This window comes from Glandiceps talaboti, chromosome 19 (assembly GCF_964340395.1).
Source record: "Glandiceps talaboti chromosome 19, keGlaTala1.1, whole genome shotgun sequence".
Classification (NCBI taxonomy): domain Eukaryota; kingdom Metazoa; phylum Hemichordata; class Enteropneusta; family Spengelidae; genus Glandiceps; species Glandiceps talaboti.
Window position 1 is genome coordinate 15,886,047 of NC_135567.1, and position 22,331 is coordinate 15,908,377.

A 22,331-nucleotide genomic window follows, 5' to 3' on the forward strand; every position below is an offset into this window, starting at 1 on the left:
AAATCTAAAATAATTTTTTGTGAGAAGTTTCAGTTCCTCTGTTCATTCACATGATTAATAATCTACTTACGCCCACTTCTAGTCGTTTTTTTATGTATTAACTTCTCTTTTTACTACAGACCACTTTTCATATGTGTAGCCTTGAATAGATTCCTTTTACACACGCCACAATAACACTTAGTGTATTGAAAACGCAATAAAAGATAACGCCTTGGTGACGACCTTTGACCTCCAGTTCAATTATGCAAACAATAATACAAAACGATGAAAATTTTCTTTTTTTCAATTTGTCACAATTACTCGTTCAACAATTTCTGACGATAAGTGTGTATTATTAGTCTTGCGTGTGTGTTAGAAAGGATGTGTTTTATGCAGGAATGTTAATTGTTATAGTCATGGTACAATTTGAAGTCTCCGCGGTTTCGTTCGATTCCTTTGAAATTACCACTAATAGTTTCCTGTTCCCCTGTGAATTTTAAAAAAAACGAGGTTGTAAAACTAAAGAGTGTGTGCGGAGAATAATACACGCCAACGTGAAGAATAGCTGTTAGAATTTTTTCTCACGTTGCCAATGCAACTAGGGAAATTTCAAATTTAGAAACATGAATCGGATGTGATGGGAATGGCCAATTTGGTTACTATTCAGGTGCCTGGATCCTCCGGGGGATAGTTTTAGGTTAGCCGGGAGATCAAAATAAATTGTTAACAAAAGGTCAGTGTGGTCTCAAAAGAGCTTATCTATTCAAGATCATGTCGTCATGGAAACGTCTCGACACTCGAGCATGATACAGAGATTTACCCAATGAAATAAGTACTCTGAATGTCTCCTAAATTCGTTTGACGAGATTAGCGTGGTACCCCGTGTTAGTATCGTCTATTCACACGTGCCAGAATTACTCAGCACATCAGTCGGTCGACTCTGTTTGTGTGTTTGATATTTATTTTTCATTATTAAAACAATACGAAATTCAAATAAAAGGTCCACTCACTATTTTCTGCATGTATATATTCAATTGTGTTTCTTTAAAGTCAGGTGAACTTAAAATGTGCTGGAGGAAGCCGAGAAGGGATTTTAGATTTCAGACTTTCTTAGAAGTTATGGATTCCAATTGTTACATAAAGTATAAAACAGGTGGGGGTTGACAGGAGAATAGCTTCAGGGGGAATGTGATGATGATGATGATGGTGATGGTGGTGGTGATGATGATGATGATGATGATGATGATGATGATGATGGTGGTGGTGGTGGTGGTGGTGGTGATGGTGATGATGATGATGATGAGGAGGAGGAGGAGGAAGAAGAAGAGGAAGGGGGGAAAGTGTGATGATGACGAGGGCAATAATTAGGATTTTGATGTCGATGGCGTATGAGATGTATTAGGAAACAGAGATATTACATTACTGCATACCACACATTGAAAGTAAACAAACGGGAGAAGACGAGACAAAACAAACAATACGGCTAAAATGAATACAGGGCAAGCCTTTGTCTGACAGACAGACAGACAGACAGACAGACAGACAGACACAGACAGGCAGACAGACAGGCAGACAGACGGACGGACGGACGGACAGACAAACAGACAGAGACAGATTTCGAACAGAACTTCATATACCAAAATACGCCCCTGGTATGTTACATTATGTACGGTTTAGAACGATAATGGCGTCGTTAGGCTCGGCGCGGTCATGGCCTCTTTACTCCGAGAATAATAAATATAAATTCGTGAGACTCAAACGAGGTCACATAACAAATTAATCAAAGCTGATGACGACAGTAATTATAGAACAGGTCAGTTGGAGCTATTATTATGCTAATTAGATAATTGAAAGTGAGGCAGAGCAGACTGACCTGCGTGGTACTTTCGGAGAGAGAGAGAGAGTTCACAATCGTAAACCAGTTGTTGTTAAATACATACCTGTCTCGTTGTTACACGGACGTCAACGGAATCATTATGTTAACTCTACAATGGAGTTTTTTCATGTCGCAAGGTGAATAAGTAGCGTTGCAGTTGAGACAGGGAGACGTGACAAAATGACGCGATCGCTTAGCAAAACCCGACCAGTTGAGGAGGAAACGAAGGAAGGATCCTTCCAGCTACCGTGTTACGCGTGGAGGTCTTCACCATACGGTCTGGTTGTGATAATACTATGCACTCTACTAACAACAACGTCGGCACAGTTCTATCCGGACACAGATAACGTCTGTCGAGATTATGTCACGGGGTAAGCATGTTAATCACAATTTTATGCTTCTAATTAATACGTCTCACACGAGCCAATTTGATCTACGGATTAGATCCAGCATTACACGACGTGTTCATGTAATTGGGCAAGTTAACTGAACAAGGTAAAAGCTCAAAGGGAACTCGAGATTGTCTGGGCGAAGTAAGTTCTGCTGTCGCAACGGTACAGTGAATTCGCATTGTATAAAAGAAAATTGGGATATCGTATGATTTATCCAAAAATGTGTCGTTTTTTTATGACAATGGGTTAAGCTAAATATACTAGTCATTATTTATGTATTACAGTGGGTACGCTGCCGTGCATTGTTTCAGCTGAGACGGGTAGTGTATGGCATTATTTGCATAACAATGCTAGCTCGAACGAACACGATATAATTCTTTTGAGGTAAATATGCAAATTTCAACGACCGGAGCACAATAGACAGTAAAAGGGACAGTAAAAGACTGGTACACCATACTGTTGTATGGTCAATTCGAACTGGGTGACTGTGACACTGCCACGTTTCGCCAGCTATTTTAATTACAATCCACAACAACAGACAACTCATTTTGGGAACAGTAGATCTAACAGCTTACGCCCGTAGTTCGTGGCAGCGTCATATTTCTACTGGTTGGTGACGAACAAACGCAGTGTGTGAATCACCCCAAGGTTACATTATCTGTATCAAAAGCATATTGGAAAGTGAATCAAAATGCATTCAGTGTCATGCGTATCGCTTCAATCTGACTTCTGGCCTCACTTAACGAGGATACGAATATTGCATTTACTGCGCCCTAGTGCTTCTTTGTGAGTGTTAGAATTGTAACGATTACTTAGACACCGTGATTTATAACTTATAGTTATTGTACAAAGGTATTGAAGTAACTGTGAATTCGTGTAGGTATTCAATTAACCTCTTCACAACCACTATTACGGCTAAAACATGGTGACGTCATTTTCCTTCATTTTTTTTCTAAATCGGTCAATTTTAGACGAAACTTTTGACAGTGATGCATTAGTATAGATTATATTTTTGGTTGCTGTCTAGAATGAAGTTGAAATGTGCTGAAAAGTTACGAAAAATGTCATATTTGTTCAAATAAATTGACCTTTCACTGTCAGATATGAGATTTAGATATGTTTTTATGTCACTTTAACCATGGAAGTATAACCCACAGTCACTATAGACGACAGATTTCAATCAAAACTTTTTGCATCGATATTTTTACTCAACAAGATTATCTACAATTCAACGATGAAAGACGCATACAAGGTAGCATAAAAGGAAAAGTTTGCTTAGATAATTGTCCATTCACTGTCAGACGTTCTGATAGAAAAACATGACGTCACCTTTCCGCCAATTTCTGAAAGCACGAGCAATTTGATCTCATTTTTTTCTGCATGAATGCATCAGTATGGATTATCTTCTGTAATCCTTGTTAAAAGAGTACTGAAAAATAAATTGCGGTTACACGGAAGCGATTATCCTTTGAAGTTTACAAAATATTATTTGCGGAAAAGGAGACATTCCCTTTTCACTGTCAGACGTTAGGAAGTTGTCTTTTTTCATCTCTAAATTTTAGTACGTGAACGATTTTGCCTCAAATTTGACGTGCATGCATAAAGATGAATCATTTATTAACCATCAGTCTAAAATGAGTAAAGATTTATCAACAGATTGTATGAAAACATTAATTTACATAAAGTATGAATAATTAACAGACGATGACAAACCTCTTGAAATATTGAGACACACATGTAATATGATCACATTTTAACCTAAATTTTGACGTCAATTCCTGAATTATAACCATTCATCTCTAATCCCTCGAAAATAAAGTCCATATTTTGCCAATCATTTACATAAATGGAAATCAGGTTCCAATAATTTCGGGGGCGAAGTGTGTTGTCCAGACTAATTAATGTCGATTATGCAAAACAAGGACATTTTAGTCTCAGTAGCCAATCATATCTTTAGATTTGTATCCAAACAGACGCGGGTAATCGGAACTACCCTTCAAAACTGAATCCAGTACACACATCTACACACACAAGGATGGTGGCTAATTTGCATACTAATTTACATATGAATAACATGCTAATTTGCATATTTGTTTGCATAGTGATCAGCATATAATATGCTTATCTTCAACACTTGAACAAACTCTGACATGTTTATTTTAACACATACACACACGTACATTGAGGATCAGCCATTTCTCTTCATGTGAAAGTATTATTATGATTTTGCCATTCAAAGATTACTAAGCTCACGGATGGTAGAACACTTTTGAAGCACGGTAGAAACCTGCCAAGCATGGCGGCCGAGATGGCAAGGACGGTGTATGTCCCATATGTATTATCATGACTCGAGGTCAAATGTCATATGATTTGACATCAATATTCATTTAAACTCTCAGGCTTGAGAGATTAGTGTATGTCTGCAAAAGAAATATAAACACTTCGTTATTGACACATTTTTATAAATATGATCGTTTTTACTCAAATATTGACCAATGGATACACAGAGAGTGTTTGTTCAGTTTCACTGGAAAATAAGTTTGCCAAATGTCAAATAGTTACATATCAAATACACAGAATCTAAATATTGGTTCTATTTTACTCGATAAAATATCAGATTCAGGGATTTCATGACCCATTGGAATATATAATTATATTTGATTTACCACGGTGACTGTCAATGTATATGACGTGATTACAAAACGTACAATGTTTACATGTATTTACATTTAATTAAAAGTGAATAGTGTGCACTGTCGGTAAGATTTTTGTTAAGCAGACGATAAAATGTAGCAATGTTGGTAAAATTGTTGTTGAGCCAGGCGAGCAATGTTGGTAAGGTTTTTGTTGAGTCAGACGATAAAATGTAGCGATGTTGGTAAGATTTTTGTTGAGTCAGACGATAAAATGTAGCGATGTTGGTAAGATTTTTGTTGAGTCAGACGATAAAATGTAGCGATGTTGGTAAGATTTTTGTTGAGTCAGACGATAAAATGTAGCGATGTTGGTAAGATTTTTGTTGAGTCAGACGACAAAATGTAGCACTGTTGATTTTTGTCGAACCAGACGACGTTTTGTTTCCTGTTTCATGATTGTAATGGTAATTTCCTCCGAGCTGAACAATAGCATCGCCATGTATCAAAATTAATTTAGTAAGAGTTTTGTTCAGACAGGTGATAACATGTATCATCAGTAACAATGTTTCTTTCGAACCGGACAACGATCTGTTCTAGGCTTATGTTGCCTTTGTGTCGTGGTTCCCTACTTCAGTTTGGCGCCAATTGCATACTTTTCAAAATTTAGGTAGATTTTGAACCTAATAAACTGTCACAATGTAATGGCAATAGAAGGTTGCGTAAAAGGGGTCACATTGAGGTCAACATATTGTCCCATTGTAGTCGCCACTCAGTGCTTGGCGAGGGAAAGACCACTTCTAGCTTTGAGCAAGGACATTCACAACAACCTGTGGGTGATGTTAACGATGATGATCATTTTCTTCAAGCCTTTTCAAGCCCTCCTAGAGCTGTAACTGTAAAACATACACTACTTTGATTTCTTAAAGCTGCACTTGCTGTGGAACATTTTTTTTAACAACTGTGTTAGATATAACGATTTACTTATACTATTGTTCACCCTGCACAGTACTGAATCACCTGTGACTAAACAAATACCAGTACACATAGTCTGGGACAATAAAGCCACTGAATTGATTTTTGGGTCCGCACCAAAAATAGCGCCGCAATAAATCACAATTTCAATTTATTAATATACTACTTGTATATACAATAGAACTCTAACTGACATATACAATGTCTAATTATTGGTATTTTAGCAATTTTCTTTCCATATATTGTGGTTGTTTGATCGCAAAAATAATAACCCAGTTGCAGTTAGTTCAGGTTAAATCTAGTGCACTGGTAAAGCATATACCGTCATATTGTGACCTAATTACCCTAGTAATTGAGGCTTCAGTTTATGAAGATAGACACAAACTAAAATTATTGTTGCAACATGTTGATATAACTGTGATAAGTTATTGAATGGACGTTGGTTTAATTATAGTCGAGGCGCCTGCAGTGTTTTATTGACAACGTTACATTAATTTGGAGTATACTCTTTTGGGACTTCCAGTGTTTACGCCATCTTGATCACCGAGTGATTAAAATTGTGCAATAGAGGAACCGCTATCACCCACTTGTGTAATCTAATATACCACATTGGAGAACAAGAGATTTAGTTTGTGTCTATATCTTAGTATTTACCGGCTGGATTACCAAAGTCGTATCAACATCCCACCATGACAAATCTCAATGTTTCTTCCGAGAATAAACACAGTGACTGTAGCTATACCTTTATAACTACCGAAATTATACATTGAAGTTATCATTATGTTACCTGATTGGTCACGGTGGAATTCAATTAAGTTAATATTAATAATCTAAATGACTTTATTAATAATTGACATTTTGGTATTTTACCTCCAGGGGATATAGATGTTGCGATGGATTCTACCCATCAGGAAGTTCCTGTAAACGTAAGTACCTTTAAAAAGGATATTATCAGATCTGTTTGTTTCCTAAGGACTCGTCTAATCTTTGCACAGAGTCTCATAATGGATGTTTGTTGAGTAGAGGGATTATGGGACATACATTGCCTCCTGTGCGAGATTGTGCAGACAGTACCCTGTCCCTGTTTGTTGGTACGAGAGAAATTTATGCTCTCCAGATTCTGCAGAATTATGCTAATTTGAACATTGCAAATAGCAATTACTTAATTTTAATTTTTTTTTTTCAAGACAGTCCACTGAGCGTGAATGTGCCCTTCGTTTTGGTTTTCATTAATTATTTTGAACAAAATGTTTCAATTAACTTCAATTGTAAACGAAGTAGGAGGGACATTGTCTGCAAAATGACAGAACATGGTCATGTGACTTTCAAAAGTAGCGATCGTTTGCATAGATGATAGTCGTCTCCGTCGGTACCCAGACACGTCACTGGTGGCGCTCTCTTTCCGGTCATCATAGTAATGACATTTTCCCTGCGTGCAGAGTCCCTGTGCCTTTGTTAAAGAAATACCAAGACGTGACTACGACACATATCCTCATTACAGATTACGTAGATAACAGCAATCAATCAGTCTAGTTAGATTCATCAAATTGTCAGACTCGTGATAAATCAGTTTACCTGCCTGGAGTCATGCCTTCGACAAATACTTCTACTTCTCTGTAATTGTCATTCTGACGTCAACAGTGTCGTGATTGATCAGATCTGCGACTCCCTCTAGGGTGACCTACACAGTGTGAGATCATCTGACTGCACAGTTTGAGCGGTAAATCACAACACTGTCTGACGACAGATGAGTAACTCCAAGGAAAGGTATACACAGTCGGAAACTTTGAGTAGGTACGTGAATGCCATTGAATTCTAAGTGTAGAAATAAACCCGACCAATCTTAAGTATTGTGTCGTCTGCTTCAAATAAGTCTTACTGCTAAATTGTGAATGCTACATTGGAAGTAAAATACAATACGGTTGTGACACTCTGGGCTTGCTACTTTTCGTCAAAATATTTAGGCAATTCATACCATCATACAGTGAGTGTGTATTGTGGTCTGAGATGTTAACCCGCTGTAAGCACAACATAAATGTATCTGAAGTTCATAGAAATTGACAAAAAAATGCAAACACAAAAATACAACAAAATAAATAAAAAGTAAATAAAAACGTCAGAGTTATAATCGTTTGGCTTGGGTAGACATGTAGCCAAGCTAGGAATATATTAGTTTAGCTAAACAACGCTCCGTCACAGGTCACAGGTCACAGGTCACAGGTCACCAGCAATGTTGAATGCAGTTAAACTCCTAAAAAGACAAATTTTTCACCGTCTGCTCACATTCACACAAAAAAGAACACAATTTATACTTATGGTGATTTGGTAGTCAGAATCTAGAATTCTCCTTATTGAAATTGTTTCTGTAAAGCAAAAAACAAACAACAAAAACAGCCCAATACATAAATACATAAATACATACATACATACATACATACATACATACATACATGCATACATACACACATACACACACATACGTACATACATACATACATACATACATACTTACATACATACATACATACATACATACATACATACATACATACATACATGCATACATACACACATACACACACATACGTACATACATACATACATACATACATACTTACATACATACATACATACATACATACATACATACTTACATACATACATACATACATACATACATACATACATACATACATACATACTTACATACATACATACATACATACATACATACATACATAAATTAATGAATGAATGAATACAAACGTGATGTACACACCGTCGACAGTTACATCTTTCGATCAAGGTTTTATGCAAAGACAACATTTACAAAATTTACAATTATAGTCCCTGGTGGACCAATTTTGGAAGTGAAGACTACAAGGTAAAGTGTACGAGGGCGCAATTCACAGTAACCTTGGCGACACGAGACTATGATTCATACCTTTTACCCATTGGGAGTGTCTTTATTTGAGTCACTCTTCTGTAATTCACAAATTGGCCTGTGAATTGTTGGAAGCTATGTATTAAGTATTCCCTGTGCGATAACTTTGAGATGATGCAGTATATTTATCACGCTTCGATTAGTCATATACTATAGTGAATAGCTTACCCAAACAGGCGTCAGCGACATGGTCGACTAGCAATGATAGATTACCTTTGTCGACAAAACGTAATAAGTGAGATTCTGTTCGTGAAAGGAAAATACGTTTATGCCATACGTAATCGTAATTGCTCATCTCAATAGGGAACTTGCAATCCACACTGAGCATGCTCAGACGCAAAGGAGTGTGGGATTATCTGTGGTTATCGTAATAACTGATCTGGAGCTCCCAATGAAATAAACCTCCCACACTGGTCAGGATAAATATGAATTGATTATTGGTGATTATAAACAATGTAACAATATTGTTTACAATACTAATTGATTAGTATTTATTATCACGTTTCCCATGATGCAACATTCAACATGGTGGGTCTGCAAGTTCTCTATTGCATCACCAGACCACGTTCACTGAATCTTCTACTTCTACTTCTGCTATCCCTTGCAAACTACTAAAACCATAGACAATGGAGGTGTCCTGCCCACTGTCTATGGTAGAACACAACATCTGTCGTCAAGTGATGGACCACTTCGGCCACAGGGGGCTCAGGCTCGTTTAGTTTTGTTTACGAAAGCAAGCAAATGCAAACACAATAAACAAACAAACAAACAAGCCAAAAAAAAACAAAAAAAAAAAATACTGACCCCAAAATAGTCACAGTTGTGGGGGTATCTACAATTGTGACTATTTTGGGGGTCAATATTTATTCGTAAACAAAACTAACTGAGTCTGAGCCCATGTGCTTCGACCTTTACAATTTTTAATCAATTCTCAATATCTGCCACAAAGGACATTCCTGTGATGGACTCACTGAGAGATGACCTCGCAAAAATACTTGATCACAAAAGCCTAGCTGCTGTAACTATCTTTCAGCAAATCATTTGATACTGTCTCCATCAATTCCTTCTACAAAAACTCAAACATGCCAGCATTGATAATAACCCATTACTCCTGGATCAAAGCTTTCCTTACTAACAGACACCAAAAGTGTTGATTGTGCATCATCCCTGGATTCACCAGTATTATCTTATGTACCTCAAGGGACAGTTCTTGGACTTTTCCTCTCTTACTCAACGACTTGCCAAATACATTAAACTCCAAAGTACGACTATTTATTAACTATAGAGAGATTTCATTAAACCAATATTGTACATCACTATAGGAGAACATAAATGCCCTTGGTAGATGGGAAAAAGACTACTTGAAACCCATCAAAATATTACCCAGTGTATGTCATTCATTACATAAAAAAACACATCATCACCAATATAATATGAACGTCCATTCACTGAATCGTGTGTACAATAATAACTAGTACAGATATTACTTGAGTTTATTGCCAACTTTTTTTGACCATTTTGTGTATGTTGTATTTTTAGTCTAGTTCCTGACGGACCCGGTCACCGTATTCGTACTACGTTTCATACTATACCATCTAGTCAATCCCGTTACTCAAGGCCTTAATTGTGGTTCAACCCTCAGACCACTAACGTTAGTGGTCTGAGTTCAACCCCATGGTGGTCGAAGCGTGAACGCGCATGTCAGTAGTAATCCATCACAAATTGACAGGCTGTTGTATTATTTTCCTTGATAGATGCTGTCATATGGTATTACTGCATACGGGTATTGTTTGAGTTTTAAATTCCTGTACGAGGCTATACGCTTAATTATTCATCGATATAGGCTGTCACGTGGCATTGCTGTTACGTCACATATTTGCATGTGGGTTCTTCATACGTAAATAACTAATGCATGGTTTTTCAAGTTTGATTTTGTCAATTTTATGTCTGTTGATTTGTCTCATCGCAGAAATTCACGCACGGTTATGTATGTTTTATGCAAAGTGGTTAAAATAATCAAAATGAAATACATTAACGAACTTAATTTTATCACTAATTAGTAATACATGAAAAATCGTTCAGATGATATAAACTCTGAATTGGGATACACAAAATGGCATTTTAGAATAATTTGGTTTGGGATGGTTATTTAGGTAGATAACACAATATATCACAATATAAATTTTATTGTCAGTGTTTTCTGAACTCCAGGACATCTAGTGCCATCGAATATTTTGCAGCATGGTTCAATTTCCTCCGAACGTAATTGGAACGACGGAGAGGAATTATACTTGTGTCTGCGTAATGAATTAATGGATACGATCTGTTCTAAGCTATAAGACCAGACTTGAATTATATATAAAGTGACGTGTAAGACGTAGCGTTCAGAATTCACACTCCCACTGCTTCATGCTGTCGTCTGCGCCTACGGCAGGTTCTGTATTAAGCAATTTCCCGCCAAATTGTTACACAATTCACTATTTCCCGTAAGTGTTCGTAAATGTGCGCTTTCCTGAACACACTTAGTCTGCTGTCGTCTGCACCCTTCGGCACAACAAAACAAAACGTATATTTTGTGCGATCACTCTCTCTCTCTCTCTCTCTCTCTCTCTCTCTCTCTCTCTCTCTCTCTCTCTCTCTCCCCTCCCCCCCTCTCTCTCTCTCTCTCTCTCTCTCTCTCTCTCTCTCTCTCTCTCTCTCTCACTCATTTTGATTAAAACAAATTTTCTTTTGAACACCATTAAATCTAGGGGAAGGGACGTGTACGATAAAATAGTTTATTTTCAATAATTTAAAAAAAATTGAAAGGATGAAGCCATTACATATATAGACAGTAGGATTGTTTTATTGTTTTAGCTGGACGCTTGAATTGTTGTCGATGAAAGCTAGAGTTCACGCTGAGGTCAAGCTGATCATTCAACCTGCTTTATCTGAACCTGATCTTGCTAGTTTTCCGGCATTTTCCGGCGATTATGCATGACTTCAACAAGACGTTGTTCCCCGGGCCACGTGACGTCATGGTTATAACCCATTGAAGTAAATCATACAACTATGTGGATTTTGCAGGTCGAAACTTGATCGGTCATTTTGTTAGGTAGAAGAATTGAAAGATAACCGTCACTTGATTAAATACTACTCTTCAGGGACCCATCTCCTCTCTACTACGAAGGAATGGTTTATCGAAAGACCCCACATGATGTTGATAAAATGTAGACAAGCGGGAGTGAACTCTTGATGGCATATGGCCAAAATAAATAACGTTACTCAAAGGAAATATGGCAGAGATGATTATAAAACGGCTGTCGTCTGCACTACTGACAGGGTAAATAGTTTTGAGGGTTATGTTTACCAGAAAGAAAGAAAAAAGAATGTTTTTTTTATACTACGTAACATGCAATGGAGCAAATAATAGAACAACTGTCGTCTGCGTCAATGGCAGGGTCAGTAGTTTTGAGAGTTATGTTTACCAGAAAAAAATGCTCCTGATAAATACTACATAACATAAATGAACCAGAATGAACAATTGTTATTCAAAAATGAAACGTGGCAGAGGTAAATAGAAGCACTGTCGTCTGCATCCCTGGCAGAGTCAATAATTTTGAGGGTTATGTTTACTAGGAATAAAAAATGTTCTCGATAAATACAACATAAATGAACCAAAATAAGTAATTGTTATTCAGAACTGAAATGTTTCAGAGGTAATAATAGAACCGTTGTCGTCTGCATCCCTGGCAGAGTCGATAGTTTTGACGGTTATGTTTAACAGAAAGAAGCAAAAACGAATGTTGTCGTTAAAAACTACGTACATGTAATGATTCCGTCTTGAACGTTACTCAAAAAGAAATATGGCAGACTTATTGAACCGCTGTCGTCTGCGACAATTGTACTTTTGACGACAGTCGGTTGATGATGTATCCATCATTTCTGTCATTATTTGTAATCATTTTATGGAAATTGCATTGCGATATAATCATGGTTCATTTACGAACTTATCATTGCAGCCAAACTATATAATCTAGGCCAATCATTACGCATGCTCGAAAATGAGCTCATTTTGACATCTCACTAAAAGACATCAGAAGAAACTGTCGACTATATAGATTAATTACGCGGTGATCGAAATGAAGTGGCGGTTCTATTGACTGTAAAATACTGTTTATTTTAGCAAGAATACCATGCATTCACCAGAATATAAAATGAAAATTAAAACATCATTCAATTTAGTAATATTAATTTCAATTGACTCGCCTAGAAAAAATAATGACACTTCAGGCTCGTTCTATTTCATTATTAATTTCTTTCAATTTCATGTTTACTCCCTTGGCACTTCACTCGATCACCGTCTTGGAATGTTTACTTTCGTGTCTATTATAATATTCTCGCTCACTCTACAGTTCATTGTTATTATTGTATATCTGTCTCTGTGCCGGTACACTCTGTCTGCCCTTTCTACCATTCGTTCTTTATATGTCGTCCAATCGTTCCCTCTGTCTGTCTGTCTGTCTGTCTGTCTGTCTGTCTGTCTGTCTGTCTGTCTGTCTGTCTCTGTTTGTCTGCCAGTCAGCCAGCCAGACTATTCGTCCACCCTTCCTTGCCATTCGTATTTTGTCTATCAACCCATTCCTCCTAACTCTATTCGTCCGTCTGCCAATCTGTCTGTATGTCCGTCTGTCCATCCATCCGTCAGTCAGTCAGACAGACAGACAGACAGACAGACAGACAGATGTATGTCTGTCTCCCTCCATCCCGCACTCCCTCTTTACTCCCCTCCACTACTTTTCAATAGACCCAAGTCTCCACTATACATACTACTCCACTACGGTGCAATGCAATGAAAGGATGTACATTGAGCAAACTAGATACAAGACAATAACCATCGTAGATATTACAGGAAACAGATGTTGGCATATCCCGTAGTTCCACTTCTATCTGTATTCAACCATTTCCGCCTTGTCATTTTACGGCGATAATGATGTATTGCCGCTATCATCTTATCATAAGCTTCTAATACGCTGGATCTGCAAATCACAAATTTCATCTCTACACAAAATTACTGACTCGTAAGAAATAAAAAAAATCCTATCCAATTTCTGGTGAATGGCGAGATTATAATTCACGGGGAATTGTTTAAGCGCTCTAATTTGCTCTAAAACGATTTTAATTTTTCGCCAAAAATTATTTTATTTTGAAGGTCACGACTGCTAAATGCACGCTAGCAACAGAATAAACGTGTGTCTGAAAATTTCAGAAATTTTCGTTTTGTGTTTTTTGTGTAGATTTCGTCATTTTTGTACAAAAATATGTTATTACTTCTAACACATGCATTTGACAATTTTGGCCTAAAACTAATTCGTAATTTGCCCGAACTAATTACAAAAAATGTTTTATTGTTGAAACGATTTTACGCACTTCACAGCGAATACGTTGAAATATATAGTGTTGAGTCTGCTTACACTCTTGTCAACAACGTTCACGTATTGTTTACTAAAGGGAATATTAGGCTATACATATTCTTTCCGAAATACATACGTGCCTAGGGATTGTGGTCTGATATCACGTTATCTCATGTATGGTACATGTAGATAGCATGTCGACAACAAACACAGGACTAAAGACAAAATTCTAAAAAACACATTTCAATATATTTTTTCTTATTATTATCATCGTAATTTCTAATTATATATTCATTAAATCGTTCATTACCGATTAATAAAAATGTAAATTATTGTGTTATTACTGAATTACTTTAATGAAATATCCAATTAAATTATTTTGTAATTTGCACATTTCTTGTTTAATTATGTATTTGTCAAGGATAGTTAAATATTTGAATTTCCCGGATCCATTTTCTATACACATTTAAATTTATCTGTTCATTGCATTTGTTCATTTTATTTATTTTTTTCAAAAATATAATCAGTATTTTCCTTATTTCACTGTGTATTATCTGTTGTCATTGATTGATTGATTGATTGATTGATTAATTGATTGATCGATTTCTCTATTTATGTATATGTTGTTTTGTTGTGTCGAATTGTATCAGCACTTAAACACGCTGTTGTATAGTTGCTCCGTTGTTACATCATTTGTAATGTTATTTAACAGTGTGCTCATTGGTCAAGAGACCTAATGCAATAATTTGATTGAATTTATGTGTTCATTCATTCATTCATTCATTCATTCATTCATTCATTCATTCATTCATTCATTCATACATTCATTCATACATACATTCATTCATTTATTCATTCATTCATTCATACATTAATTCATTTATTCATTCATTCATTCACACACATGCATACATTAATTAATTAATTCATTCATACATACATACATACATACATACATACATACATACATACATACATTAATTAATTTATCTATTCATTCATTCATCCATTCATTCATACATTAAGCATTTGATAGTTTATTTTTGTATTTTTAATTCAGCCTTTTTCTATCAAAAAATACGACATAACAAGTAAATTCAACATATTTTGTCAATTGTCGTTCTCAATGATTAGATTAAAAAAAAATAAAATAAGAAGACATTTTCGAGGTCAAAGGTTACCATACCGTCATAGTATTTCATTCTGAATTGTGGCCCACAAAAATTGAAATTTTATCATCTTAGATATTTTCCCACAATTCTTGCTTGTAAATAAATGTTTTTGTAACCGACAGCCTTTTTTTGTAACCGACAGTGGGGCATGGTTTTTGTAAATTTGTGTGTTATACTCTAACACTGACTCACACATGTATCAGCACATCTCTCCATTTCCGCTAGGAGGCGCAAATAGTCAAAACAATGCGTCAGACGGCATGACGACAAAGAGATAGATACACAATTTTATGAATCGGTTACCCAGACTTTCCACCCCAAAGTGAGCCATCAACGGTGGGCCTGGGTAACCAAGACAGTGAATAAATGAATTTATCAGAATTATTTAGTTATAAGTGAATCAGAATTAATATCAGATTTTTATTACTTAGCAAACGTATCAACGCAAGATATTATCTAATGTTGCACTAACCGGAAATAGTACTCTAAGAAATAAAGTCATTTTGCGAATTCAAATTCTGGAAAGGCATGTCATATTACTCACAAGTACAGAGAAATATCAAGTCGAAATTGTCACCCATTTGCTGTAGGCAACATTGCATCATGGGAGAAATGTTTATGCAACGGTTGAACAATGAATATTCATAACAATTTCACTGTAGGTAATAGCTCCTAATGGTCATGAATGTTCACACAATTAAGTAATTCTAAACGAAATTAGTAATTTTTTCTTTTTCTTCCTGTCTTTAGCATGTGAAGATGGCTTGTACGGCAGTGAGTGTCTCCAACGATGTGACTGTTACAATGCTGGCAGCTGCGATAAAATAACAGGAAAATGTTTGTGTACAAAACATTGGAAGGGGTCAAAGTGCACGGATTGTAATGCTGCGACATACCCCAGTTTTTGTGTAAATAAATGTTTGCATTGTTACAATGGTGACATCTGTGACCCTAATAAATCTTGCAAATGCGCCGTCGGTTGGCATGGAGTCTTTTGTGATCAAACATGTGATAATGGTTCCTATGGTAACAATTGTACAAATAAATGCAACCCTGGATTGCGAGGAGTTAACTGTACAGAGCCGTGTGAGGAGGGTTACTATGGTGACCAGTGTAGTCTAGAGTGTCCCAAATGTGAACATGGAAAATGTGACAGTATTGTGGGATGTGTTTGTGATACAGGATACACAGGTGAAAGGTAAGAATACAAGTTAATCAGCAGTCAAGCAAACAAACAAGCAAACATACATTTAACAGCAAATGAATAAGTAAACAACAAAACAACTATTAACCATTGTGCAAGTACAAACACAAAGCACACATGAAACATTGAACACAGACATACTTATACATCTATCCATCCATCCATCTATCCATCCATACGTACGTACATACATACATACATACATACATACATACACACATACACACATACATATACACACATACATACATACATACATATACATACATACATACATACATACATACATACATACATACATACATACATACATACATACATACAAATAAACAGACAGAAGGCAAGTTCATGTTTGTAGTTCATGTACCAAATATAAGCACATTTCGTCACATTTTTTAAAAGAATTTTTTTTAAAAACTTGTGGCAATGTTTTGTTAATGGATGAGATAACACATTTTGAATTTGCAAATCTACAAAAAAGTTGAATAAAATTAGAAGCTCATTTATATTCAACAAATGAATTTTTCAACTGCCAAGACACCAGAAACATCTATACATGTACCCTTACATTTTCATTGCAATTATGAAAATAGATACATTTATTTATGTTATTGTCGTTAAAACCCTACTACCAGTAAAAATCTAATATTTTTTTTCAAAAAATTATTTTTCCTATGGCGTTATATATAATGGTTTCGTGAAAACAAAAGATGTGCTTGTACAAACAGTAACAGACGGTCATACAAAGTGATGTGCTTATGTCAATGAGATAGTAGCAGTATTTTCTAACTCATGTTGGTTACCATGGAAACCAGACACAGAACAATGAACCATACAAATTCAAGGTTGTGTGATTGTTATCTTTGTGTAAATTATATATTGTAGATACCGCCATCAATCATTTATTAGCGATAATTTGACCTTGACCTTCATCATATAATTTAAACTCCAAAGATAATTTTGCATTATTTAATTAATAGTTCATAAGTCTTGCACCACATGAAACTGAAAATGTAATTAAATATAAATGAATTTTTCACCAGAAATGTAAATATATTAACAACTCTAAAATGATTACAAAAACAACAAACAGTTCCGGTGAGGACAATGGAAATAGTTCCATGTGTTAGAACTAATCTAGTCCATTGTACTAGCTATGGTCCAGAGGATAACATGAAGCGAGTGTGTAACCATGTTTGGTCATGGAAAAATCCATACATAAAACCTCTCAATAGGGAACTTGTATTTCGAACGTTGAGTGTAAATATTGTAAGACTGATTCTGATTGGCTACTCGTAAGTACGAGACTTGGTACGGGAACACTGGTGTTGTGTCAGATCTGATGTAAGAAACAAGTGCTCACAAAAGTACAAACGACAGTAAACGTAACAGCCTAAAAGAACTCCTGAAGTGTACAATACATCGGATTTTAATCAGATTGCTTGTGCCCCTTTAATAGGCCATTGACACTTTGCTAGTCAGAGAATTAACTTCACAGACAACACGTCTCACGAGTATTGCCTAGTTTACATCGTCTAGCAGTACTTAAAGCCACTTATCTCTGAAAAGCAGTTTGCCGCCAAGCTAAATTGAGAGAGCTATTCATGTGTGTCACAAAATTTAGGAGACAAGACTATGAATTTCAAAGAAATCTACTGGCAACGTTAATTGTAGGATTGAATGCGGAGATACAAATTAATTATAATTCTGAAGGCCACCATTATCATTACTCAGAATGAATAAATGATGACAAAAATTATTTGACTTAGGAGATGATACACTCTGCATGCTAGTACAAGTTATAGCATATTTACGTTTGTTTGTTTGTTAACTATGTTTGTTTGTTTGTTTGTTTGTTTATTTGTTAATTGTTACTATTCTGTCAAATTATGTAGGAAGCTATGATAAAATTGTTTTAAAAATCAAAAATAAATACCCCAAACCTCATCCACATGGCTACTTTAAAAAAAGAAACGCCTGCGTTAATTTTTACACAATTACTTTATTCATTTAAAAATTCATCACTCACAGCTGTGAGGTCAATTGACTTCAATAATTCATTTGTTGGAGGTCGAAAACACAATTTCGTTAAAAGATAAACAACAGCTGTTCATTATGAATTGTGTTGAGCAAATGATACGTCATGGTTTGAGAGACGTGTACTGTCACCGTCGTTGGTGGCGTCCTGTCGGAGAGATCACATAAATACCATCGATGACTGTAACCACATTAGTCTTTAAAACCAAGCTGTAGGTATTATTCAACAGTCTCATATATTTACTTCAGATTTTCATAATGCATTCATTGCATTTTTTATTTTATTTTATATTAAGTCTGTCTGTCTGTCTGTCTGTCTGTCTGTCTGTCTGTCTGTCTGTCTGTCTGTCTGTCTGTCTGTCTGTCTGTCTGTCTGTCTGTCTGTCTGCCTGTCTATCTGTGTCAGTCTTTCTGTCCACCCCTCTCTACCTCCCTCCCTACCTACCTATCTCCCCCATAAACCCAGCCTCCAACCCACCCACCCCACCCCCACCCACCTACCTATATCATATTTCAGTGGAAATTGGTGTCATTGATAAATCGTATGTATAGATATTCACATAAAGAGACATAACATAACTGTGTATGCTTAACCTTATAGAAAGAGTCTCCTGTGAAAAAAGTCCAGGAAATTTTCATTTACACATTTTTTTCCCGTATTTTCTTTATCTAGCTGTTCAACTCTTTGCCCAATAACGTCGTATGGGTCAGCTTGTCGATACCAATGCGCATGCGTCAACAATGGAAAGTGTGATCCAATTTCAGGGAACTGCACATGCGCACATCCATACAGTGGAACGTATTGTCAGATACTGACAGGTAAGATACTACCATTAGTTTATGTTATTCATTCATGAGGACTTAAGGGGCCTTGTCATTACGAGTCGATGAAGAATAGAAACAACTCTATTTGTGATCACGAGTATTTTCTACCTGACAAAAGAATAAAACTGGCAATGATAAGTTGTACCCTCACAAGCATAATACAGGAAAACTAGGAGGTGGGGGTTATTTTGAACGTTTTTGCTCATGTTTTCATGTACCAAAGACGGAAACTCGTGTTGTGGTAATGAGAGACCAAGATATAAATACCATATTTTCGTTTCAAATGCGCACAGCTTGACTTGTGCATGGTATAATAGTTATTGCATGTATGTCTTACTATACACTTATTGACTGATCGTGAGGGCACTAGTATATGTATATTACCCCGAGGGCTGTTACATAGCAACTACTCCTCGAGGCTGAAAGTCGAGAGGAATAGTTTCTATATAACATCACAGGGGGTAATATGACGCCTGCAAGTTCCTGAATAAGACCAGGAAATGAGTTTTCTTTTGTAACACATCACATTATCAACCACATGTTCTTTCCAGAATCTAAATAAATCATATGTAGGACATCTGTGCTACTGTCATAATGCCCTAGGGAATAATGAAAATGAATATCACCCTCTATATGCAAATATAGATCACTGTGGGCCACTAATCTAAACCACGTGATGTGGTATAAGCCAATCACGGAAGGCTACAAGAAGATTTGTAGTATACATTTAGGAGCTAGAGTACGTTGCTCTCAAGGAAAGCATTGATAACTTTTACACTGTATACTTGTATAGTTTCAGCAATTTCTGATTTAAGACGAGATGCCAGACAAGGCACTTTTAGTACTTCAGTCCATGCACTTATTGGATTCATTCTATGAAGTCACATATGTACGGCTTGACTGCGTACATTTATATGGTTACCATTTTGACATCTATTAGTTATCACCCCTTCACTCACATTTACTATATACTCTATTCATTGAACATTTCAATCGCTTACTTATTCTCAGTAATCCAAAATATGCCATCAAAATGTTCTTGAATTATGTCTTTGTGCTTCAAATAAAAAACCTACTGAAATGTGTGACTTTTGAGGATTCTAGCTATTTGGCGCCCATTTATTGTAGATTATGGCTGTCTGCCACGAGACTGCTTATTATATGTTCATCGTCCATCATTTATCAAGTTTTTTCTGTTTTCATCTTCTTCGAAGAAGGCGGCAATCGCAATGCTGTGATATTTAGTGTCCATGTTCCTTGGGGAGGCTATTCTGGTTAAATTTTGTTCATGCCAAATTTATATGAGTAATTTTCTATTTTTAGCGATTAAAAAAATAATTAGTCTAAAATGATATTTCCGACTTCTCCAAAACACAATTAATGACGTCATGATTGTTAAAATGATGACTCAGTTGTGTTGTTTTTGGTCAGTGATTAAAGAAAGACCACTTAACTATAGCTACAAATATAAATTGAACACAGTGCACGGTCGGCATATTGAAAGTGTTCTTCAATATTTGAGAAAAAAAATGAGAAGTCTAACACTTCACCGTCATGTCATGTTTCTCTTTGTAGCCACACACACCAGCAAGAAACCACTAAAGTCACTACTGACTGCCATGTACGTGTTGATAGCTGTTGTCATTGTAGTTTCTATAGTCAGTATTATATTGTACAGAAGAGCAATCAAACTACGCATGTCCAGGTAAGTAGCTAGCTACCCCATTTTTAGTCCCACTTACCCACTTACACCATGATTGGTTAAAGTAAAAGTAACGAATCATTTTCATCCAATGAGATACTGTCCCAGGCCATCTTCCGGTACAGTCACTTACATAGTGTTTCCCTAGAAACGTTGGTGGCTGTGGAAGTTGGAGTCTGGGTAACCGAGACTAGCATTTGGTAATCGTTTTAATTATCAAACTGCGCATGTCCTGATTTGTATCTTCTATCTGTCCACATTTATTCCACAGAGAAAGTTTCATGGCCAATTTATTTTTTTGCTCATTATAAATTTGAATGCAGTGTAATCAATTTATTGATTTATATTTTCAATAGCGAAATGCTTTCCTAATTCACAGTCCAGATCTTATTGAACATCTATTAACTGGACCCCCTAGTTTACTTGTAAAAGTGTGATATAATATCTCAGACCACTACAGTGATCTGAGCTAATATCCACCGTTTTGTTTATCAAATGAGTCAAAAACTGAAACTGTTTGTTAGTTTATAGTTTGTTTTATCCAGTAAATTTTACTCTATATTTCAGTATGGTGAACAGGTTTAAGCGTACACCATTACGTAATGAGGAAGATCCAATTGAATTCGGTAAGTATATAATAATTATGAAAACTCCCGCACCAACTCTCTTTATCCATTATGGAGGTAATTTAGGCCCCTCCCCTGCCCCCCCCCCCCAAAAAAAAATAACTGTTTGGTTCCGGTAGTCTGACCCAACCCAGTTTCACCTAAACCACTTTTTAGAAAAATATTGAAAATTGGAAATAAAATTGCAAAGTCACGCGAGAAATAGGGAGATTTGATGACATCATCATTTGTATATGCAATGAGCAAAACTGAAAATAGATGGGGGGGGGGGGGGTTAAATTTGCACTGATCAAAGCTCAAAATAGATGGGAGGGGGGATTATTTTGTTAAATTGATTAATATAATGTTAGTAATTTTGTTTTATTTATATCGCTAGATGGCATAAAAGTTGTTTCACGAAACATGGAACCAGACCAAGCTGACCAACCAGACCAACCAGAAATCGAGACACGAGAATACCATGACAACAATGGTCCTAATGTGGAAACTGCTATGCAAGAATATCGAGATAACACAGTTGACGATGACGTCACCAACTCAACCAACTATACAAAGTTAAAGGAAGATATTTAA

General features: G+C 36.1%; 1 protein-coding gene and 1 long non-coding RNA gene across 2 annotated transcripts; both read left to right on the top strand.

Moving 5' to 3' along the window:
* The first annotated feature begins 2,147 nt into the window (after window positions 1-2,147).
* LOC144450162 (uncharacterized) lies at window positions 2,148-16,195 on the top strand. Its single transcript, XR_013482208.1, has 3 exons — window positions 2,148-2,226; window positions 6,732-6,781; window positions 16,115-16,195. It is a non-coding gene; the product is annotated as an uncharacterized LOC144450162 (long non-coding RNA).
* Window positions 16,196-16,199: 4 nt separating this feature from the next.
* On the top strand, window positions 16,200-22,331 carry LOC144450060 (uncharacterized). The gene is made up of 6 exons (XM_078140626.1): window positions 16,200-16,207; window positions 16,266-16,562; window positions 19,279-19,424; window positions 21,006-21,135; window positions 21,700-21,758; window positions 22,135-22,331. Exons 1-6 carry the CDS (start codon window positions 16,200-16,202, stop codon window positions 22,329-22,331), a joined length of 837 nt encoding a protein of 278 aa, XP_077996752.1.

Excerpts from the sequence above, each read along its gene's own strand:
- LOC144450060 (XM_078140626.1), top strand. Across the intron at positions 16,563-19,278 it reads ACAGGATACACAGGTGAAAG|CTGTTCAACTCTTTGCCCAA; the intron begins GTAAGAATACAA and ends TTCTTTATCTAG. Across the intron at positions 21,136-21,699 it reads ATCAAACTACGCATGTCCAG|TATGGTGAACAGGTTTAAGC; the intron begins GTAAGTAGCTAG and ends TCTATATTTCAG.